The 22,406-nt window shown below is 57.9% G+C and overlaps 2 protein-coding genes across 2 annotated transcripts in view; both read right to left on the bottom strand.

The window, feature by feature from the left end:
- FLT4 (fms related receptor tyrosine kinase 4) overlaps positions 1-11,901 on the bottom strand; it is a 61,712-nt gene extending 49,811 nt beyond the window's left edge. Inside the window, exon 1 of the mRNA XM_054168726.1 lies at positions 11,699-11,901. Within this exon, the coding sequence (XP_054024701.1) occupies positions 11,699-11,756 (58 nt within the window). The 5' untranslated portion in view covers positions 11,757-11,901. The remainder of the gene's footprint in view (positions 1-11,698) is intronic.
- Positions 11,902-16,637: 4,736 nt separating this feature from the next.
- Positions 16,638-22,079, bottom strand: LOC104296214 (zinc-binding protein A33-like). Its single transcript, XM_009896003.2, has 6 exons — positions 21,762-22,079; positions 21,101-21,196; positions 19,191-19,424; positions 18,769-18,788; positions 17,912-18,027; positions 16,638-17,248 (listed from the first exon to the last, which is right to left on the bottom strand). The coding sequence occupies exons 1-6, from the start codon at positions 22,050-22,052 to the stop codon at positions 16,704-16,706; spliced, it is 1,302 nt and encodes a 433-aa protein (XP_009894305.2). The 5' UTR covers positions 22,053-22,079; the 3' UTR covers positions 16,638-16,703.
- Positions 22,080-22,406: the final 327 nt, after the last annotated feature.

The following is a 22,406-nucleotide window of genomic DNA, read 5'->3' as shown; positions in this document are numbered from 1 at the left end:
TGACATCTGCACGAGCAGGAAGGGAGATGCAGTTCCCGGGGGGTAAATGCACCTACTGCAACGTAGGAGATGAAAAAATGTCAACTCTCCTGGATAGCACTGCACAACTTGGCTTTCTGCCATCCTTGAAAGCAGCCAGAGCTGGCCAAACCCGGAGCCTTCCCTGATGTGGTTAATAAAAACCTTTCTCTGCTCTCTGCAGGATCCCCAAGAGGGACGGGCTCTAGAAAGTGCAGTAAAGCTCTCCCCTCACACCCAGGTCAGCGATCCCATCTGCTCCCTGCTGGGCAAAGAGAAGTGAGGATGATGAAACTCAGGGCTGGGAAGAAAGGCAGCCCCGCAGGGCTCGCCCGGGGCACCGATGGCAAGTGGCGCGCTCGTTTCTCTTGGCACAGAGCTGCGACCACAAGCCAGGACCCGCTGCAGCGGGAGATGGTAATCAGCATCTCCGAGAGCCAAAGTGGATGGGGGCATTCACGTCACTTGAGATTAGCTGGCTGTTTAACATCTGCACAGATTTCTCTCTCCACCTCCACATAACACCCCTCACGCAGCCATGAAGCTCATTGAATTCCCTTCCAAGAAAGGCTGAGCTGGAAATGTCACACGTTGTGTATCACGGCAGGATTCCTCCAGCCAAACCCAAATGGCACCGTGGGACTCTGGTGCTCTTCGAAGGCCAGTAAGCTAAAAACACCTTCTGCTTGCTTTTCAGAAACGACTTAGGAGAAGGTTACCAAGTTACCAAGTTTCCTAAACACCCAGCTACTCTCTTGCTGATGCTCAGAGGCCGCCTGTTGTTTTCCCGTTCAAAGGTGCTTCCCTTGCCACGCAGCTCAGCGGGGAGAGCACGCAAGCGGACGCAAGGGGAAGGAAGCCTTTACACATGCTAATGACTTCCACCCAAGGAGCACGAGCACCAGCAGGGAAATGGTGCTAAAGAGACAACAGGCCGCTTCCTTGGCTGCCCCTGCTCGGGCACCGCAAGCTCCTTGGCGCTCAGAGCCACGGGGTGAGGCTGGAGATGGCCGTCGCAGCCCCATGGAAAAGCCAAGGTGTGAATGAAGGGAAGACACATCGGCTGGGGCCGCAAAGGCAGAGGAAGCTCTTTGGCAGCTTTGGCACCACGCTGGACCAAGGGGCTGAGGAGAGACGCGGGCCCTTTCCCATTCCCAGCAATGTGGGTCTGGAGACCAAAGGCCTTCCAGGTGCTGCTCAGCCCCTTTCACCATGCCCATCTCTCTTCGTGCCAGCACAGGTTTCCTAAGTTCACGTGGGGCCCTGTTTATTTTCCTTTGCTTTTTTAAACTTACTATTGTATTAAGAAGTGTTTTTCTTTTGGCAAAGGTTACTGCGGGGCCAGCGCCAGGCAGAGTCTCCTGCCTTCCATCACCACTGTAACCTCTGAGCAGGAGCTCAGCCTGGCCAGCATCTCTTATCTCCAACGAAGGCAGGCTTGTGTTTCCACCACCGTGTAAAAGCCACCCCGGCGCTCCCCCTCTCCCCCAGTGCATTCTTTAAAATGCCACCCAGGCCTTGTTATTGCTGGGAGGCTGGAAAGCCAGAGATTAACTGCCTCAGGCTGCATTAGGCTTTATTTGTCTAAGCAGCCAAGGGTGAGGAGTGGCCATAAATATTGTGAAAGGCCGAGGGTTGTGGAGGGGCAGCGCTGGGCAGCGCAGGCACCGTGGCAGCGAGCGTTGCAGCTTGGGCTGGGTGCGGTTCTGGTGTCACTGCTGCCACTGGAAAGGTTCCTACCTCCCAGCAGCACACCAAACCCCATCCTCACGTATTCAAACTGAGGACAACAAGCCACCACCCATGGCTTCTGTTTGCTTTGCAAGCAAATGGGGTGGATCTACCTGACCGAGTAGGCAAATCCTACCGCAGCACTGTCAGCCAAGGGGACTCACACCGGGTTCTAGCCTGCCTGCCTAGAATGCAGTACAGCTGTGCTCTGGCTGCTCTTCGTGCACTGGGATGTCATGGCACAGAGAGGAGATGAAGACCAGGGTATGCCCTGACACTATCCCCACCACCAGCAGCACTGCCAGAGCCGGCACTTAGAGCAGCTGTGTGTGAGAGCTTGGCAGCAGCCAGCACCCAGATGAGTGCTCATCAGGCCCAGATGCACACTACAGTAGTTCAATTGCTTTACAGAGGTGTCGCTGAGTGACTCTGGTTGCAGGCAAGGTGGTTGCTTCCCCTGTGGTTCATCCCAGCACAAAGACCACACACTGCCTGCCCAATGGTGTGGGAAGTTTCCTGGGGTGAATCTCCCATGGGAGCATCCCCACCCCCAGCAGGTGGCCACCACACTTTCGAGACACAGAATCACAGAATTGTCAGGGTTGGACAGGACCTCAAGGATCAGTCAGTTCCAACTCCCCTGCCATGGGCAGGGACACCTCACACTACAGCAGGTTGCTCACAGCCACATCCAGCCTGGCTGCAAACACCTCCAGGGATGAGGCTTCCACCACCTCCCTGGGCAACCTGTGCCAGTGCCTCACCACCCTCATGGGGAAGAACTTCTTCCTAACATCCAATCTGGATCTACCCATTTGTAGTTTTGTTCCATCCTCCCTAGTCCTATCACTCCCAGACACCCTAAAAAGTCCCTTCCCAGCTCTCCTGTAGGCCCCCTTCAGAACCTGGAAGGCCACAAGAAGGTCTCCTTGGAGCCTTCTCCTCTCCAGACTGCACAACCTCAACTCTCTCAGTCTGTCTCCACAGCAGAGCAGCTCCAGCCCTCTGATCATCTTCCTGGCCCTTCTCTGGACACGTCCCAGCATGTCCAGATCCTTCTTGTAACAGGGGCTCCAGAACAGGACATGCTGTTAAACTTCTGCCCGTTGCTGCCCAAGGGCCAAGCACTGCAGAGTGCTGAAGAGATGATGGCCACTCCAACCAAAGCACACTCGACTGGGGACTCTGCTCAGGCTAGGACAACCCACTGCATGGGTGCTGGGCTTCTGTGGGTGCTGGATGCCATCACCTCTGCTGGATGTGATTTTCCTTGCTGGCCAGCACTCTGAGCTGGCAGTTTCCAAACCTGATCATAAACCATATCTCCTGCCCAATCTCCTTGCCTTGGTAAATACCAAGATCTGCTGTCATCAATGGAAACATTGACTTGACCCTCACTTTAGGTCATTGTACCTCACATCCACCTCAGCAGACTCCAGCCTTTCAGAAATGGGGAAAACAGGTCACAGGAGGAGAGCCAAGCCTGGAGCTGAACCTCCCTGCCAGGCCCCCTGCGTGCGGCTGCAGACATGCACACGCTTCCCCCAGCCAATGTGGGACCCTCCACGTGTGTGGAGTAAAACTGGAGAGTTTTCCAGGCTCTGCTACACAGCCCTCCACTTTTTGTAGTGGTGGGTTGTTTTTTGCTGTGGGCAGCACATGAAACCAGTAAACCTTTTACAGGCTTCCCTGCTGCAGAGCGAGCTCACGTGCCTCTCTGATTTAGGGCTCCAAAAGGCTTTGTGGGTTTCCTGAACCTGCAGACAGACCTTCACAAACCTGTGAAGCCACTACCCAACTTGGGGCACCTGGTCTGCTAATCCTTGCCAATGGCTGGAATGGTGACCCCCCTGCAGGATGGGTGCTCTGTGTCCCCAGAGAGAAAGGGGATGATGACCCAGGTAGGAGGTCTGGCTGCCCATGGCTGCTCAGCAGAGCCATCATGAGCTTGCAAATTCCTTATAAGCTTCCCACGTGACACAATAACCCAGGGGCCAGATCCTGAAGCCATTTCTTCTGTCTTTACTCAGACCAGCCTCCACTGAAGTCATTGAGGCATTGGCCTAAGTACAACAGAAGGACTTCAGGATTTGGCCTAGTAATAAAAACTTCCTTCCTTTGTCTACTGCTCACTCCACACGATCCCAATACCTCCCAGCCTCCTCCTCCCGAGGCTGGGGCCATCAGTTGTTTGGTTGGTGCTGCTCTTTCATTTCACCCTCTGCTGGACCCCTCTGCTGCAAGCTGCTGAGGTGGAGAGGTGGCAGTGAAGAGGGCAGATAATGGGGTGAAATGCAGCCTGTCAGAGGGGCAGTGCCAGTCCTGGCCACACACACGTGCGCAGACAGCGCACAGACTGGGAGCTCAGCCATCACATGCCCAAAGGCAATGCCTTCCACACCTCTTTGAGGATGGAGTGTCTTCAAAAAGCCTTTTTCCACACCACTGACTGTAGAGCAAGTTCCTTAGGCTATACACTAAACTTCTTATGTGATGGGGACTGGGTGAGAGGCTCCTGCCCAGGAAGGGATCACAGGAAGTTAACTCACCTCGATGCAATGGTGACTGTGCATCATGCTAGGAAGTGACACCATAAGAAACACAGAAAACTTTAACCAAGTAACTTGCAATATGAGTTTTGATGATTTTGCTGCCTTAGAGTAGCCAGGAGGATGCAAAGCCCTGTTATCCTCCCCAGCATGGGGTACCTCATCCCCAGCATGGCCACCCAAAGCGTGCCCTGGGGTTTGGGGCAGGAGCTCCTGCTCCCTCCCCACATTTACCAGCCTTGCCCACAGCTGTGGCACTGGCAGAGCAACAGGCAAACACAAAGGGACTGACACAGCAATTCCCTTCCCGCCAATCCCTCTGCCTGTGCCGCTCGATGACAGAGAGCAAACAGAAAAGGAATTTGCACCTAGCTGAAGTGAGAAGCATTTGAGGTACCAGCACAGTTTGATGACCTATGTCTCAACCCTGCAACTCACAGGTGCTCAGGTATGTGACCTGGCCATATTGTGGAGAGCAGAGAAACAACTCCTGTGAGCTCCCTGCTAAGGCCTTGAAGGGGCATTTTTAATGTGGCTCAGCTAAAGCTGTAATGGTCAGACCTTGGAGCATGCAGGTCTAACTACCCCAGGGGACACACAGCTCTCTGAGCAGCACAGGACCAGTGACCTCAGTGTGTGAGGCCATAACGTGGTTTAGAGGCCTGTGTGAACCCTGTGCCACCCAGCCTGGCTGAGCCACCTCACCACGTCCTGCACCCCAGTGCAGAGCACAGTGATGCCAATCTGCATTGCACAGCAGAAAGTCCAATGTCCAGTCCAGCAGGGGCTGTCCTGTCAGGGCTTGCCCTTTAAAAAAACACACTGTGCATCCTGCCCTTTTAAAACACATTAATTGCCATGGAAACAATGCTCTTATTGGGATGGGAGCAGGCTGGTGGCCTCCACGGATGCAAGCCAAAAATCAATGGATACACTGAAATACAGGCTGCATTTCTGGAGCTTGTTTTTGTGGTTTTGGGGGCTGGTCACAGTGGGCACAAAGGAGAGAATGGTTCAGACACTAGCAAGATGCCATCCTCTAGGAAAAGCAAGCTGGGGACAATAAAACATGCAGTAACATCTCCTCTGCAGTGTTTTTCTGCTCAAAGCTCCCTTGTATGGGACCTGGCCCCAATGCTGATGTGTGTGCTCAACTCCTGCAGCTGGTCATCAGTCCCAGCTCCTGAGGAGGCATCCCTTCATGTGCTAGTTGCTGGTGAGTGGAAAGACTCACCTGATCTCAGACCTTGGCAGGGTGGCTTTGCTCCATGCCTCCTGTCTCCCTATCCCTGGTCCTTTCCACCGGCTCGGATGCCTCACCCAAACGACTCGCCCAGTGCCAGTCTTGCATCTCTATGTAAATGCCATCACTTTGTGGCCTTGAGAGCCTTTCCAGTAGCTCTGAGAGGGGCTGTACACAAACCAGCACAAAGGGAAGGGCTCTCACAGCCCTTCCCTCCCTGCCCGCAGCTGCCCCTGCAAACCCAGTGCAAAGGGCAGCCCCAGTGCCCGGCTCTCCCCTCCCGGTGAGGAGCAGCACTGCCCCGCTCCCTGCCGTGCCGCCCATCATAAAGGGGTCCCTGAGCTGTTATCAGGCAGTGACAGTTTCCGCCATCAGATTCCTCCTGTCCGTCAGGAAAGCTAAATAAGGAACGTCGCTCAGGCGGCTGCAGGAAGAGGGGAAATGCAGGGACATCCGGCCCAGCTGCCAATTTTTCCTTTCCCATGAACCACCGCTGACCTCCGCCAAGGGAGAACCTGGACACCCAGCCTGGCATCGGCACTGCTCCTCTCCGCTTAACCCTTCCCCGGGGGATGCCCCGGGGCCCGCCCGGGCGGGTGGCCTCGCCGTGCCACACGGTGCGGCCACGGTGGGACGGTGCACGGGCGCTGCGCCGCCGGTGCCGGCGTGGCACAGCGAGGCGGGCGGACTCTGCGCACCAGCTGGCACCTGCCCAGCCAACTGGAGCCATGGCCAGCAGAAGGCTTAACCCCTCCATGCCTGCTGTGGGTGGGTGCTTGCACCTTGCGTGGAAGCAATAGATCCTGAAAGCATCATCGAGCTGTTCTGATCACCTCCCTCTCTGCACCAAGAGCTGGAGCAGGGCTGAGATTTTTCTTTTGCTTATCCCTCTGCAACTGAACTGAGCTTTTCCAAGCTCTGCTGAGAGCTGTAACCAGCTCTGGACTGGCTGCTGCAGACAGGTAAAACCTCATCTTCTTTTTCTCTCCACCCACTCCAGGGCTTTTCCCATCGGTAACAAGGGATGAAGACCAGGAGGGTCTACAACCTACTCAGCCCTTTCTTGTGGCCTTCCCTGGTCAGACCCTGGGGTCCTTGCTGCCTTTCACTGCACAGAAGCAGAGCAGGGATGCAGCAGCCATCTGGTTATTGTGTACTCTGAGAAAGGGAGACCACATCCCTTGCTTGGAGTATCTCTTGCCTTTCCCCACCACCCCATCCTCTGTGTTTCCCCAGTTTGGAGTCTTTTCCTGACCCCCGAAACCCACCCTCCCTCATTAGCACATGACGTCCGTCCCATGGCACCTCCAGGTTTGGCCCACAGAGTGTGTGCTGGAGATCCTCTCCCTGGAAGGAGGGGGCAGAAACACAGCAAGGAAAACAATTCACACGTGGGAGAAGTTGTAAGGTGAAATACAAGTCACTCGCTGAAACCTGTTTCTGCTACCTCAGCAGGGAAACGACTCCAGGAGAGACTCCCTGCTTAATATCTTCAGCTTATAAAACTTAGTGGGAGTTTCACCACCAGCTGCAGTGGGGCCAGGTCTTCACCCTCCTTCTGCTGAACTTGTACCTAGAGCAGGAGCTCAGCACCAGCGGCAGTGACGCTGGGCTCCGAGGCTCGTGCCTCCTCGCCGACTTGACCAAAGGCCATCTCTGCTTCCACTGCTCTGTGCTAACAATGAGGCACTGCAGATGGGCAGCAATGTGTGTGCTGAAAACATCACAACTGTTCTGACCAGAGAGAAAAAGCCCCCTTGGGACCCTCTCTTTTAACAACGTGAAACAAGAAACAAAGGTCTGGGATAGCCAGAGGCAATAAAACCCCTGGAATTCATTTAACCACTCACTAGATGCCAGTGCAGCTGCAGCAGTATTTCTTTTCTTAATGAAGGAGAAAAAGTAACTCCAGCTCTGGCCCAGGGCAAGGCTCAGCTCTGGACTCCCCAGAAGACAGTGGCATACACCAGGCATTGCCAGCCTGCCTCGTGGCATCCAGCTGGAGAAGGACCTTCTGGGCGCTGCCTGCCCAGCTCCCTGCTGCTGCTCGCCCAGGTGGAGATCGCAGGAACTGCCAGCGCAGGGGTAGCTGCAGCAGGTCAAGGCAAAACGCAGCACTGAGCACCCCTGGCTCTCAGTCTGGGGTAGGAAAGAGGGCCTTCAGTTTTAACTAACCACCTGTGGAATTTTTTCCTTGCCAGCCCGTGTATTTTTCTGCGCACAGCTGCCCGTGGATTCAGGCAAAGGTTTATAGCACCCCCGAGGCCCGTGGTGGCCAGCACCATCGCTGCACAGTGCCATGCAACAAGCCAGTGGCCTCCCACCACACTGCATCCTCCCAGCACAGGAACCCACAAGGAACTGCCTTCTTCAGGCAAGCTGTGATTTTGCAGCCCTTGTCTTTCCCAAGGGAAGAGCCTGGTGATGTTTTGTCATTCCTTACATGGAAACCACCGTGAGTCTTGCTCCTTCACACCAGCTCCTCACCCTCCACGGGCAGCACAGCCTATGGGGTCCAGCCATGGCAGGGCTTTCTGCTTCTCCCTCTGCCTGCAGGACCCCCCAGGATCCCCATCACTCCAGGCTTATTGGAGCTTTCCCCCACCACCAGATCTAAACACACAACCCCCCAAAGTAGGGGTAAGGGAGAACCCTCACCTTGCCCCTATTATTTAGGGCTGTTTCAGTCCAGCAGGCTGAGTGCAAAGATGCTAGGAAGATGAGGAGAGTCTTTTCAGCAGGGCCTGTTGGACAGGAAAGGGCAGGACAGATGGTTTTAAACCAAAAGAAGGAGGACATATTTTACACTGAAGGTGGTGGAACACTGGCACAGGTTGCCCAGAGAAGTGGTAGGTGCCCTGTACATGGAAACATTCAAGGCCAGGTTGGACAGGGCTCTGAGCAGCCTGATCCAGTCGAAGATGTCCCTGCTCACTGCAGCAGGGTTGGACTAGGTGGCACTTAGAGGCCCCTTCCAACCCAAATCGTTCTATGAATTTTGAAACACCTCTGCTGTGCCAGCTTGAGTGGCTGGGAAGAAGGTGGGCGAGATGGGTGCTGTCTCCAGAGCTCCCTGAAGGTGCTGAGAGGTGGGCAGACCTGGGGACACACGGAGAGTCCTCTCCTGCTCGTCAGCCACACAAAGCAACCTCCCGAGTGCTGCGGATGCCCTGTGTGGTACCGGCGAAACGGCTGCCTGGCCACGGCTCCCTCCTGCCTCTGTTCCCGTGGGATCCCGCTCTCCCTTTCCCTCCCCAGGAACTGCTCCGGGACGCCGAGAACAGCCTGTTCCCTCCCTGGCTGGGAGCACCTGACCTTCCCACGCCTGCCCTGGAAAATACCACACCAAGAGACATCCTGGGACAGCGATTACACGTGGAGCAAGCTCACGGGAGAGAGGCAGTGGAGTGGAGTGGGAAACACCAGAGACAGCCCTCTCCTGTCCTGCCAGCGCTGGCAGGGGACATTGTGCTGCTGGGGGAGCGTCCCCCTGACCAGATGTAAAACTGAGCTCAGCCACAACCACCCCTGGTTGTTTGTGCAGGCAGTGAGCTGCGTGCTGGGGTGCTCAAGCCCAGGGTGGTAATGCAGCCCATTCATCTGGAACTGGAAGGGGGCACAAAGGCCACGGGCTGCCCTCTCCCCAGCAGCACCTCAGGGACCACGGGCTGCATCCCCCCCATCATCCATCTTCTCCTTGGAGGCCCTGGCTCTGGTTCATCACTAACAAGCAGTGGGGTTAAGCCAGAGCAGGGTTTGCCGTGCACTCACAGGCGTTGCACGGAGGAGTGTTGCTGAGATGGCTCATGTTTAGTGCCTGCGCTACAAGAGCTGCTCCAGACCCCAGCAGAGAAGGTGAATGTTGCTGCTGGCACCGTCAGCGCAGGGCTGTCCGAGCACCCGGCCGGGGAGGTCCCTCTGATCTTGGAGGGCAGGCGGTGGCAGCCAACGTAATCGGCTCAGGTCCTACACAAGCACAGGCCCTTCCCTCACACAAAGGGCAGATACTCTTCCAAGCAGCATGCTGGAGTCCCCAGTGGGGTGATCTGGCCGTGGGGTAGTCAGCACTGCTCTGTGCCCAGGGCATGGCGGCTCAGGGAGCGCATGCTTTCATTGCCACCCACAGAGGGTTACTCCACGATGCCCTGGGGTGGAATCTCAACTTGCTCTCCCATCTTGCTGCCTGCAAAGGGCAGCTCCCCAGTTCTGCTCCATCCTGGAAGCATTGCAGAGCTGGGATGTAGGGAGACTGTGCTCTCACACACAATATCCTTTCCTAGTGCTGGCCTGTCTCACCAAGTACCAAGGTGCAGGAGCAAGCAGGACGGAGCCAGAGGAGACCTTTCAAGATCTTGAGATGAATCTTTCACCCTGTTTCTGTTTCACTGGGATGGTGTCACACCCCCATTCCTGCTTCCAGGGGGAGCAAATACTTGCACCCAGCTGGAATTGTGGTTAATGAGGCATTTGTGGGTCCTCTACTTGCTGACAAATTGGTCTCGAGTAGAAAAGAAAGAGAGGAAGCGAATCCCCAGGGTACAATCCCCAAGTTGAGCCCCACACGGCCCTTGGTCGCTGTGCTAATCAGGCAGCACTGGGGAGCTTCAAAGCCCTGTGCAGCTCTGCGCCGACGAGGCCCACACATTACAGCCACGCTGGCCACGGCCTCCCAAGCACTGCTCCCTGCACCTCCAGGAGATGAAAGAACCTGAGACAGCTACACCATGCTTTACAAATTGCTAACAAGAGACCTTTGAACAGCTGCAGCTCCAGCCGCGATGCCACCACCAGCAGGTCCCTTTCTGCCCTGCCTCCCTGGGCTCCTGCTGAGCTCCAGCAGCCCAATGTGTCCTCTGGCCCCGTAACACCAGAGCAGTATCTTGGGCAGAGCAGGTTGGCAGTGCCACTGACGGTGACGCTGTCCATACCATACCCCTGTGGCCAGACCCACAGCCTCCCATGAGCTCCCTTCAGTGATGGCAGCAAAGGCTGTCAGTGACAGTGAGTCACAGAGCTGAGGCTACAGAAAATTCTATTTATGCTCCCAAAATTCATCTCCCTACAGTGCAGGCTTCCAGCACCACTAACTTGCTGTCAGTCTCACTCTGACCTGGTCTCTCAAACTGTGCAGGCAGGAGCTTCCCTGGGTGGACGCCAGTGGGGCTGGTGCCCCATCCCCACTGCCCTGGCAACTCCCTTCCACCCAGCCCTGCTCTGCCCCACGGTCTCTGCCCTCTGGAAGGGTGTTGCAGTCCCATCTCTGCTCTGTTCCCACATCCACCTGACTCAAGCCACGGCCAGGAGTTTCACTTGGTGCCCAACTGCTTTATGCCCCAGAAGCACTACGGGAAGGGAAAATATTCCACCAGGAATATTTTGTCGCCTTTGGGTGACTTCCCAGGCAGCCCAGTGACCTCTGGGAGAGGCAGGCTGGCTGACATCGCGTGGACCACCGCCTTGTCGCGCTTTCCTCCCCAGCGCGCTGCCTGGCGCTAACAAATTAATGACTCCCAGCATGAAAAAATAAACAACCGGAGCAGGGAGCCGGCCCCGGCTCTGCCCTCCCGGCCGGAGAAACCCCTCCTTGCCAGAGTCCCACGCGGATTGTTCCTGCTCCCAGCCAGCACACCCACGGCACGGGCACGACGTGGGCTGCCCCGTCCCGTCCTCCCGTCGTCACAGCCGTCGGGGGCACCCGGGAGGGCGCGTCCCTTCAGGGATGGGGACTCCGGGGCGGGCTGTGTCGGGGCTGGGGGAACCCACGGCGGGCTGTGGGATGAGGACATCGGGACAAGCTGTGCCGGGGACAGAAGACCTCGGGTCGGAATGTGGTGGTCCCTGCTGGGGCTGGGTACAGCGGGGCAAGCTGTGGCGGTCTCCGTCGGTGATAGGGACCTCAGGACGGGCTGTATCGGTCCCCTTCGAGGACGAGGACCCCGAGGCAGGCTGTGTCGGTGCCCACCGGGGATGTGTGACCTCGAGGAGGGCAGCGCCGGAGCACGGCGCATCCCCGCCCGCGATCAGGGAGGTGGCGGCAGGCAGCGCTGGTCCCTGCGGCGCCTGGGGCACACGCGGGCGGCTGCGCCGGGTCCCGTCCGGTCCCGTCCCATCCCATCCCGTATTACCGCGGCAGCAGCCCCCTATCCCCGACGCTCACCTGCCTCCGAGACAATGCCGAGCCAGAGCCAGAGGGACAGCGTGCAAACTCTCTTCATCTCCGGGGCTGCGGGCAGGTCCGTGCGGGGCGGCGCGGAGCGATGCGGTGCGGAGCGCCCCGCGCCTGAGCTCTGCTCCCGCCGCGCCCCAGCTGCGGCGGCAACGCGCGGCGGCGGAGGGGGGAGCACCGAGGCCGTTTCCTTTTCCTCCGCCTGCCCGGGCCGCCCGCCGCCCTCCGCCGAGCACCGCGGGGCGCCGGGCGGGCGGCGGGGCGGGCCGGGGCGGGGCGGGAGGCAAAGTGGGGGGGGAGGGCACCTGCGGGTCCGGTCACCGGCGGGAGGTCCTGACTTTCCGCACCTGTGTGCGTCCCACACCTGTGTGCATCATCCCTGCAGCGGGGTCCATGGGTGTCCCACACCTGTGTGCACCATCCCTGCCTCACGTACACACGAACACCCCCACACCTGTGTGTGTAATCATGCGACCACCCTGCGCTCTGCACTCCTGTGTGCACCCCCGTGCGTCCCACCCCCACCGCTGTATGTCTGCATCACCCCTCAAATGCCCGCAGGTCTGCCTTGTTGTCGTGTGCGACCTCTCAGCAGAGGGGATGCAGAGAGCAGAGGGGTTGCACACAAACCCCCTCTCGCAGGGCTGTGCACACACCTCACAGCGGCATACACATGGCACATCTGCTTGCACGCACCCCTCCGCGCCTGCGGGCACCCCCCAAAGCCTCACGCCTGTATGCGTACCCCACCCTCCTTCCTGAGCTCCCCCTCTCCCCCTCTAGGGCACGCAGAGTCGCACAGGGGCTTTCTCACACCTGTCTGCACATACTTGAGGATCCCGTTCCCACCATCCATCCGTGCCAGCAGTGTGGGACGGCAGTGTTTCTCCCTGCACAGTCACCTGTGGCACATGACTGTGGCTTTGGCAGCAGAACGGTGCTGCCCCATGAGTGCCAGTGGCACTGCCCCTCGCCTCCCCCCACCCCCCCTAGTGCTAGTGGTTCTGGCTCAGTGCAAACCGATGGTGAATGGAGGTGATGGCAGAGCTTTGGGAGCGCAGTGGCACAGCAGGCACAACCCTGCCAGCTGCCTGTACACCCAAGTGCTGAACTAACGTGCCCCCACGCTGCACCCCAGGGGGTTATTAATTATGCACGCTTGTGGACAGCGAAGAAAGAGGCTGAATGAGAAACACGGGCTCTTGGCTTCAAAAAATCATTAAAACTTCTTGTGCACTCAATTGCTCTCATTGCCAAACCTATGGAAGAAATCACCCTGTCCCTCTACCCAAGCCCTCGGAGCCTTCAAGCCGCAGAGTTTATTTTACCCAGCTCCTCCCAGCCCATCTAACGAGATTTTAACCCTGAGAGTGCTGATTGCGTCGCTTTCCAGCACACTCATCTTGGACCTTCATCCCAAAGGAGCAGGAAGCAGAGGTGTCCCTCCGTCCCAGGCGAGCGCCCAAGCCTCTGCAAGTTTCTGGAGAGAGACATTAAAAACTTGCCGTGATGAGGTGGTGAGGAGTCAGAGGTGGGGACTGCGCCAAGGGGCAGCGCTGCCCTTGGCCGTCGTGTGAAGAGCAGAGCCTGTGGAGTCAGACCCCTCCCCAGCGCAGCCCTCTGCCGTGGCAGCCTACCCACACTGGGCAGCACTGCGAGCATCGGGGGCACCATCACAGAGATGAGCAGCGCGGTGGTGAAGTGTGGACAGTGAGGGAGGGATGAATCGCATCACACCGCTGAGACGCTGGATGAAACGCACAGCCGAAGGGCTGCCCGGACAAGCCGAGCGTGACAAGATCTGACCTGGCACCCCCAAAATCAAGGGATTTTGGCATTCTCCATCCCTGCCGGTCCAAGTGTGGCAGCGCGCAGGCGGCGGTGGCGAGGACCAGCCTGTCCATGCTGCCATCTAACGGCGGGACACCGGGGAGGGCTCGCCCCGCGACAACGGGGAATTTTCCATCACAAACACAGGGTGACTGTGGGACCGGTGGGACCTTTCCATTGTTGGCGCCCCGGGGAACAAAAGGATCTTATTTTAAAATCTTGCCCCGCTTCCAGCACACGGGGGGTGGGGGTGGGGGTGGGGAGGGGACTGTGGAAGTGAAGGCTTCCCCAAAGCACGGGAAGAAAGCACAGACACCGGGCAGGAGCTGCCAGACACTGCCCAGCCCCAGGCATGGCTATGGGAAAGGCACCCTGGGGTGGTTCTGAGGACACCCAGGGACAAAACAGCAACGTAACCTGCAAGGAAAACAGAGCCTGCTCCTGGGGGCAGAGGATGAGAGTCAGCCCTGGCAGGTGCAGGGACTGGATGCTGGAGCCGTGGGGTGCTGCCACAGTGCCCACTCTCTCATGCCTTCCTGCCTGAACCCAGGGCCAGGGCCAACCAGTCACTGCATTAACCCCCACCCGTGGTTTCTACTCCACAGTGCTCAGGTTTAGCAGGGAAATGTATTTCTCAGACACCACTTCAGTGTTTTGTCACCAGGTGAACGCTGCACATGCAGCAGCTCAGCACAGCTATTTCCCCTCACGTAGGAGGAACTGCCATAGGGGCTGTGGGCAGGGCAGGGGCTCTGCCTGCCCAGGCATTCCTGCCAGAGCCCTTCCTTGCTGGCAGGGCCAGGTGAGGACATTGTACCCTGAAATGCCGCCACACGCAGCCAGGCAGCAGCAGGAGGAGGAAGAAGATGCTTCCTCGGGAGCCTGCTCAGCCCGGGGATTTGGAACAAGCAGGTTTCACTGCTCTCCAGCTCTGCCTTTGGCAAAGGGAAGGTGTAGGAGGTGGCAGCGATGGCACTGGCACTGGCACATGTTGAGTGCACTGCTGGCAGCCTGTGCCACCAGAGGGGCCCACGCGGCACACGCCGAAGCCTGGCCCTGCTCCCTGCCCGCAGCTCTGCTTCCCCTCGCACGCTGGGGATGGCTGCCTGCCGCTGCCGGCCCTCGCTCAGCCCCCGTTGGAGGGAGGGGTTTCAGTCCCCCAGGTATGGCTCCCTGCTGCCATCAGCCCAGCCTCACCTCCCCACGGAGCCTCACGCCCCTTGAGGGGGGTGAGAGCCCCGCACAGAGCAGCATTGCTAAGCCAACAGCTTCCTCTTCTCCAGTCTGTTTTTCAGCTGAGGCTTTGGTAAGACAAGGCAGGAGCTGGGAGAGGAGGCAGTACAGCCCAGGGACTGAGCCAGGAAGGAGCAGAGTCCAGGCACTAGCTAAAGCCCAACTGAGGATAAGGAGGGAGCAGAACCCCCTGACATCCCCTCCAAGCACACCTGACCCCCCAGCAAGGCTGTACAAAGCAGTGGCTTCCCAGTAGCAACTGCACCTAGCTTCACCCCCAAGGCCTGCAGAACTCCTGCTCAGAAGGACACATCTGCCTGTACCTGCCACAGGTCAACCTCCCATCTGGCTGAACACAAAGTCTTCTCCTGCCCTGGCACAGGCATTAAGACACCTCAAAACCAGGTGTTACAGCAGAGCCCAGCCATGGCACACTGTAGTGCTGAAGGACAGAGCAGAGGAACATCCTTCACGGCACCATGGGAAGAAGGGCCCCTTGTGCTGTCCCTCCTGGTAGGGGAAGGAGGATGAAGGACCTGCTCTGCCCAACTGTGGAGCTGAAAAGCCCTCGTGCCTGGCTCTTCCCACACCATGGAAAGCTGAGCCTGAGCCTCTGCAGAGGAGGAATTTGCAGGCTCCAGCCAATACCAGGTGCTGTGCAGGATCAGGGTAGCTCCAGCCTCTGCTTTGACCCTGGAGTGGACATGAGTGCAATAAACATGGCAACTCCACACACCTCAGGTGCTGCCATCCTCCCTCCCTGCCACACATCACTCCCACCAGCCAGGATCTGACCCACCCCAGCAGCTCCTGCCTTGTCAACTCCACAGACTCCTGAGTGAGGCAAGGAGAGAGCCAGCACAAACCAAAGCAGCCAAATCCAGCTTGAACCCACAGGATCCCCAGGCCCCTCTCCTGCAGGAATGGTGCTGCCAGTGAGGCCACGTGGGGCTGACAGGCAAAGAGCCACCTGGGGGATGCCCCCTCCCAGCACCAAAGGCTGCCCAGGCTTTCATGAACTTGGCCTGAAAGGAGACTTTGCATTTTTCATATATACAGTGCTTCAGAGCCAGGCCCCAAGAAGCCAAATCTTAAATCCCAGGAGCCTAAGACCAGGGCTGGGCTCAGATGACCCTCCTTATCCCATGGGGCTGCCAACCCCCCCCTTTGTATCCAGCAGCCTGATACAGGAGGGTAAACAAAAGACCAAGAACTGCTGCAAGATGTGCCAGGAGCAGTCCAAGGGCAGGGCTGAGTGTGAGCAGTGGCTCCTCCATACCTCCTGCTGCAGGCAGGGGTAAGGAGACCAGGATGAAGCAGGGGCTGGTCTGTGGCCCCAGGGTGTGCAAGAGATATCCCTCCCAACACGCAGCAAAGAGGAGGCCCAGCAGGCAAAGCTCTTTCTCATGTACTTTAATGGTGATTGTGTAGAAGGGAGGCAGCAGCAGGCCCACACCCGTGCACTGAGCTCCCTCTGCCGCCAGCCTGGAGCCCTTCCCCTCACAGCTTTTCAAGCAGAGGAAGCCCACCCATGGGAAGCAGCAGCAAGAGGCACCTGAGGGTGCTCTGGGACCACTGCCCAGCTCCACAGGGTTCATAGGAAGGAACTGCAAGCAGCCTGCAGCCTCCTCCACTGTGGATCTGGGGCTGTGGCTGTCAAGCCATGCCATGCTCTGGCATGGAAAACTGTTCTTCAAGAGGTGCCAGGCACCTCCAGGAATGCTGTGCAGGACCCCAGGCATGGTACAGAGAAGGGAGGGCAGACAGGAACTGGAAAGACTCATCCCAATCTCTTCTCTCAAAACAGTCCCTCCAACACCCACAAGGTAAGTCCACAAGTGCCAAGCTGTCTCCCACCACAAGGCAAGCAGTCAGCCAGCAGAGAGAAGGAGCCAGGCCGGTGTCCCCCAAGCCCCCTGCTCCTCCTCATCCCTCACAGGTTCAGGTGGCAGAGGCGCATGGGCTCCACGTTGTCCCTGCCGTCGCTGAAGCAGGTGCTGAAGAAGGGGCAGTACCTCTCTGCAGACACCTGATGGAAGGTGAAGAGGTGGGACATGTCCTCAGCATCAAAGAAGGCGACGGTGCCCTCCTGGCAGTCCAGGAAGACCCCCACTTTGCGGGGGGGCCGGCGCGGAGCCAGGCGCACCCAGGGCGTGCTGGTGGCCCAGTACTCAGCCCTGTTCCGCAGGCGCAGCGTCCAGTAGCCGTTCTCCGGGCACAGCTTGACCTTCGCTGCCCGGTCCACAGCCTCGGCGGCCACCCCCAGATCCCACTTGGTTTTGCTGCCCACCCAGACCTCCCAGTAGTGCTGGCCGCTGGAGAAGGTCTGCGAGCCCAGGACGTTGACGCACTGCCGGAAGCGCCGGGGGCTGCTGGGCACGGCCCGGGCTCGATCCCGCTCTGTCACTGCCGTCAAGTCTCTGGAGAAGACCAGGTTGGGGTGGGCTGACTCGGGGTCAAAGGTGAGTGGGGCAGGAGCTGTGGGGACAGCGAGCATGGCATTTTACCAGTTGCACATAGCCTGTGTGGAGCATCCCCAGCCCTGCCTGCAGCCAGCACAGCCACCCCTCACAGTGGTCAGCAGTATCTGTCCCCAGATCTACTGCACATACCCTGTGAGGAGCATCCCCAGCCCTGCCTGCAGCCAGCACAGCCACCCCTCACAGTGGTCAGCAGTATCTGTCCCCAGATGCACTGCACATAGCCTGTGCAGAGCATCCCCAGCCCTGCCTGCAGCCAGCACAGCCACCCCTCACAGTGGTCAGCAGTATCTGTCCCCAGAAGATGTACTGCACATACCCTGTGAGGAGCATCCCCAGCCCTGCCTGCAGCCAGCACAGCCACCCCTCACAGTGGTCAGCAGTATCTGTCCCCAGATCTACTGCACATAGCCTGTGAGGAGCATCCCCAGCCCTGCCTGCAGCCAGCACAGCCACCCCTCACAGTGGTCAGCAGTATCTGTCCCCAGATCTACTGCACATACCCTGTGCGGAGCATCCCCAGCCCTGCCTGCAGCCAGCACAGCCACCCCTCATAGCAGTCAGCAGCATGTATCCCCAGATGCACTGCACATAGCCTGTGCAGAGCATCCCCAGCCCTGCCTGCAGCCAGCACAGCCACCCCTCACACCAGCCAGCTCACCAGGGCAGACAGACTGCAGCATCTGTCTCCAGAAGATGTACTGCAAGGGGCCGCTGCAGCTGTCCCTGTAGCGCTCCAGGTCAAAGGCAGGCTGGGTCTCAACACGCACTGAGGGCCTAGGGTGGAGAGAGCAGAGCTCAGCCCCCATGCTGTGCCCCTAGCAAAGGTCAGGACTGCAACAGGCTACCGTGCACAATGGGTGTGGTAAAGAGGAGACTCAAACCTCCTCAGCAGCTGCTCACTCCACCCGCAGCAGTGCCACCCACAGCGTGGGCAAGTGGCTCAGGGCAGAGGTGTTGCGGACCGAGACACCTCTGGCAGCACTGCTCCTGGAGCACTGACTGCTGGCAGACCAGCACCCAGGCAGGACTCCTGTGTGGGTGGACAAGCCAGGCCTGTGGAGCCAGACTGCAGCCACTGCAGCCCCCAGGGAAGGAGGCAGGGAACAGGGATTTGCTCCCCTATGGCAATTCTGGCTCTCTGCTACTTGCAGCCTTAGCCAAGTCTCTTCCTCTGGGTCAGTTCTGCAGCTGCATGAGTTGCAAAAAAGCTAAGGACTGGTAGAAGTCAAAACACCCAAAGTCTGTGGCATAAACCTTACTCCCACTTGCAGCATGCACAACTCTTGTACCTATTCCAAACCAGCACGTCTCCTTCTCCCACTCTTCCAGCCCAGCTCCCTAGGGAGAGCATCCAACACATGCTGGGGAGCAGCCACCACCCAGCACAGCACCAGCAGCTCACTGAGCAATTTGTGATGCTTTTAAAACTTGAGATGCCTCCCCTGTGTGGCTCCAGCCAGGGGTAGAGATAAGCTCCTGGAAAGGCAATCAGCTTCTCTCATGCCAGACACGTACCTGATATCCAGGCTCTCCACCTGCAGTGAGGAGCAGGAAGAATGAGCAGTTACTGTCTGTAATTCACGCAGCTGCACAAATAACCTCCCTGTCCTGCCTCCTCTTGCCATACAGCACAGAGAGAAAACAACCTGCCAGGACCCCCACCCCGAGGGAAACTGCCTGGGCACCACAGCCAAGGCAATTTTACAGGGGTGACAGGGGAGGAAGGCTTCTGAGAGCCCCCACATCTGAGAGATCACCACACCCATGGTGGCTATAGCCTCCAGACTCCATGGGATTGGGCAGATGACCTAGAGAGGTAGCAGTGAGAACCAACTTCCAAGTACAGCCTAGTGCTGTCACTTAGGCCTCTCCCCATCCCCAGTTCAGATCCTGAAACATCCCTCAGCCTCCCCTCAGGGCCAGCCAGGCACGCTCACCTCCAGCAGTGACACCTCCTCCACCTTGCTCAGGGTGTGCTCTATGTGCTCTATGTCCTTCTGCAGCACCAACACTCCCTCCTCCAGCCGGCGCACATCCTCCTGCAGCTGGGCCAGCAGCTGCTCTTCCTTCTCCCCCAGCTCCGCCAGCGCAGCTCTCTCCTCTTCCTCCAGGATCTGATGAAGGCGGCCAAATTCCGCCCGAATCTTGAACTTCAGATCCCCAGACAGCTTCTGAGCAGAGGGAAGAGGCAGAAGAGGGGCCTGGCAGCTGCACCACACAGGCAGTGGCACAGAAGGCTGGGCCTGTTACTCTGCTTACAAGCTGGAAACATCAGTGTCCCAGGCACACCCATGACTTCTTGGATGGAGAGCAGGGCACAAGGACAACTTGCAAGGTTGCAGAGCCAAGGGGTGGGGAAAAGCCCTCCAAAACCAACCAGTCAACACCCCTCCCACCCCCCCCCCAAGCTCTACTGGTGACTCAGTCACCCAGACTAGAAATCCCTGCACACAGCCACAGTGGGAGCCCACAGCCCTCTCCCACACCACCAGGAATCTGCTTGTGTGCAAAACTGGAGCTCTTCTACTTTTTGTGGAGCTGCACACTCAGCTGTACAGGTTAGAGAGGATTTATTTCACATCATGCCAGGCCCTGGGCAGAGCTGACACTGGCAACTTCTCTTTTGCTCCAATGCCTCCACCTGTCAGGGCTCCTCTCTGTATGGGAGAGGTGGGGGAGCTGCACAGGCTAATCTCTGCAGTTAAGGCTGACAAAGCCACATTCAGCTCCTTCCAGAGGTCACTTTTTTTCCAGTTGTTTAGTCTGCCAGCCAACCTCTTGTGCTTTCACTGCCTCCCTGCTTGTTTACAAGAGTCAGCCAATGGCTTTGTGTTTTCCCAGTCTTTAAGCTTTTAATCTCCAAGCGCAACCTTCACCCTCATTATTTTCTTGAGGAGTACTTCCTGAAACGTGCATCCCCTTCTAGCAGCAGGAAACCCCTCTCCCCCAGGGTACATCTGAGGGTTGACCAGCAGGCAGGGCACCCCAGCCTCCCTTTGCTCTAGCAGGTGCTTGTGCTGACACACCAGAACCACAGAGGATGTGCTGATTTGAACAGGGAGGCTGTGCAGTTTGCTCCTTTACTCTTGGAACACCTCTTAGTCAGCTCTTCCACTGCAAAGGGTCATCAGCTGCATATGCTTACTTCCTAACACCTCTCCACTGACCTCAAAGGTCTATTCCCAACCTGGCAGTGGGATAGAGGTGTGAAACAGTGCAGGCAGAGGGATCAGACTCTGGTCAGAAGACAGCCTCCTATCAGTTTTATCTCACTTCCCAACTACTTCTGCTTTGCTCCTTCCTTGGCTTTTAATACTTTCATGTCACTCAATAAGGAAGCAGAGTCAGGTTGTTGCTCCACTGATCAGTGCCAATTAGGCAGCCTGTTGCCACTTGAGTCTACAGAGAGCACTCAGGCTCCTCACATCCCCTCAGAGCTTCACAGTGAATCCAAACACGGTCCTTGTGACAAGGCCACAGCTCTCTGTAGCACCAACACTGTTGCTGACCCAGCTCCTTCAGTTTTGCTGCCACCCCTTCAGACACAACAGGATTTCAGAGCTTCCAGGAATGGCAGCACTGCAGGGCTAGAAGAGGCTGCTCAGCTGACAGCCCTTACCACTCACCTGCTGCACTAACACACCTTCTAACCACTGCACTGAGTGCTCAATGCCTCTTCCCAAAGCCTCTGCTCAACATCCAGCAGCCACAGGCTTTGCCCTACGTGCTGAAGAATTTGCTCAGCTCCCCACATCTTCATCTGAAGTTTTTCATAAGAAGCTGAGCTAAATCCTCTCCAGACACCAACTCAGAGGCTGTGCAGGGGGCAGCTGCTGCAGGGCGTTACCGTCAGGCTGCAGATATCCTCCTGCGCCGCACGCTTCTTCCGCAGGAAGTTCTCCAGCTCCTTCTGCCGAGCCTGCAGAGCGTCTTCCAGGTGCTTCTGCAGGGATTAGGGGAAAGAAGGTGGACAGAGCATGTCAGTACTGTGATTCAGGGCCCATCCCAGATCCCTGAGGCCAGCACCAGCGGAAGGTGCAACAGAACTTCCTACGTAGGCATCCGCTGCACAATCCTGAGCACTATTTGTGTGTGCACATAACAGAGCAACTTGATTTTTAAGAGTGGGAACTCCAGCCTGGGTTATCCATTTGCACAAGTTTTAAACCTTGTGTGCTGTGACCTGACTCATGCAGGGCTTGACTCCTCAAGCAGCATACCCAGCGCAGGCAGTCCTTAACCCCAGCAGCATGGTCCTTTTGCAAGAAACAGGGAGGCTGCGATGGAAGGCAGGCATGGCAGCGAGGGAAGTGAGTGCAAGAGAAGAAAGGGTCCAGCAAAAGGGAGAGGGAATGAATCAGGAAGACATAGACATCACTGAACTTGGGTCAGGTGACCCAGCAGGGGAACTAGCTGGAGGAGGAGGAGGGGTGGTGGGCTTGCAGGGGCTGCACAAGACTCACAGGGCACTTGTCCCCTTCTCCCCAGTCTGGGCAGCGGCCACTCACCTGCATCTTCTGCCGATGCTCCGCAGAGCCACAGCGCCGCACCTTCTCCACCAGCCCTGCCAGGAGGTAGTGAGTGCGGAACGCCCGGCTGGGGAACTCTCGGCGGCACTGGGGGCAGGAGGGGACGCGGGTGCAGCTCTCCCAGTAGCCCTGGATGCAGGCCTTGCAGAAGTGGTGCATGCAGTCCAGCATGACGGGCTCTCGGAAGAGCTCGCAGCAGATGGCACATGTCAGCTCCTCCCGCAGGCTCCGGTCCTGCATCCTGCCCGCCATCCCTGCTGGCACACACATCACGCTTTGAATTTCCCGCCACCATCAGCCCACAATTCCCTTCCCTCTGGGCTAGGGAAGCCTTCAGCTTCTTTGGGTGCTTTGTGGTAGGGTTTGGTTACCAGACCTTGGACGGGAAGCACAGGAACCGCCCAGGTGCCACACTGGGTGTGCCCGGCTCTGGAAACCCCCAAATCCCGGGAATTACAGATGAGCCTTGGCAAAGACTCAAACCCTTTCCAAAGTCACAACTTTCTACCTACCATTACTTCAGCACAACGACTCACGGGGCCTAACAGGGCCTGACCCCGCGTGCCTGGCAGGGCCCTGGGAAGAGGCCACCTGACCGAAAAGCAGCACCCTACAGCCTGGGCA

Source organism: Dryobates pubescens, chromosome 16 (genome assembly GCF_014839835.1).
Source record: "Dryobates pubescens isolate bDryPub1 chromosome 16, bDryPub1.pri, whole genome shotgun sequence".
NCBI lineage: Eukaryota > Metazoa > Chordata > Aves > Piciformes > Picidae > Dryobates > Dryobates pubescens.
The sequence above is the reverse complement of the archived record's forward strand: the minus strand, read 5'-3'. Positions and strand labels throughout refer to the sequence as shown.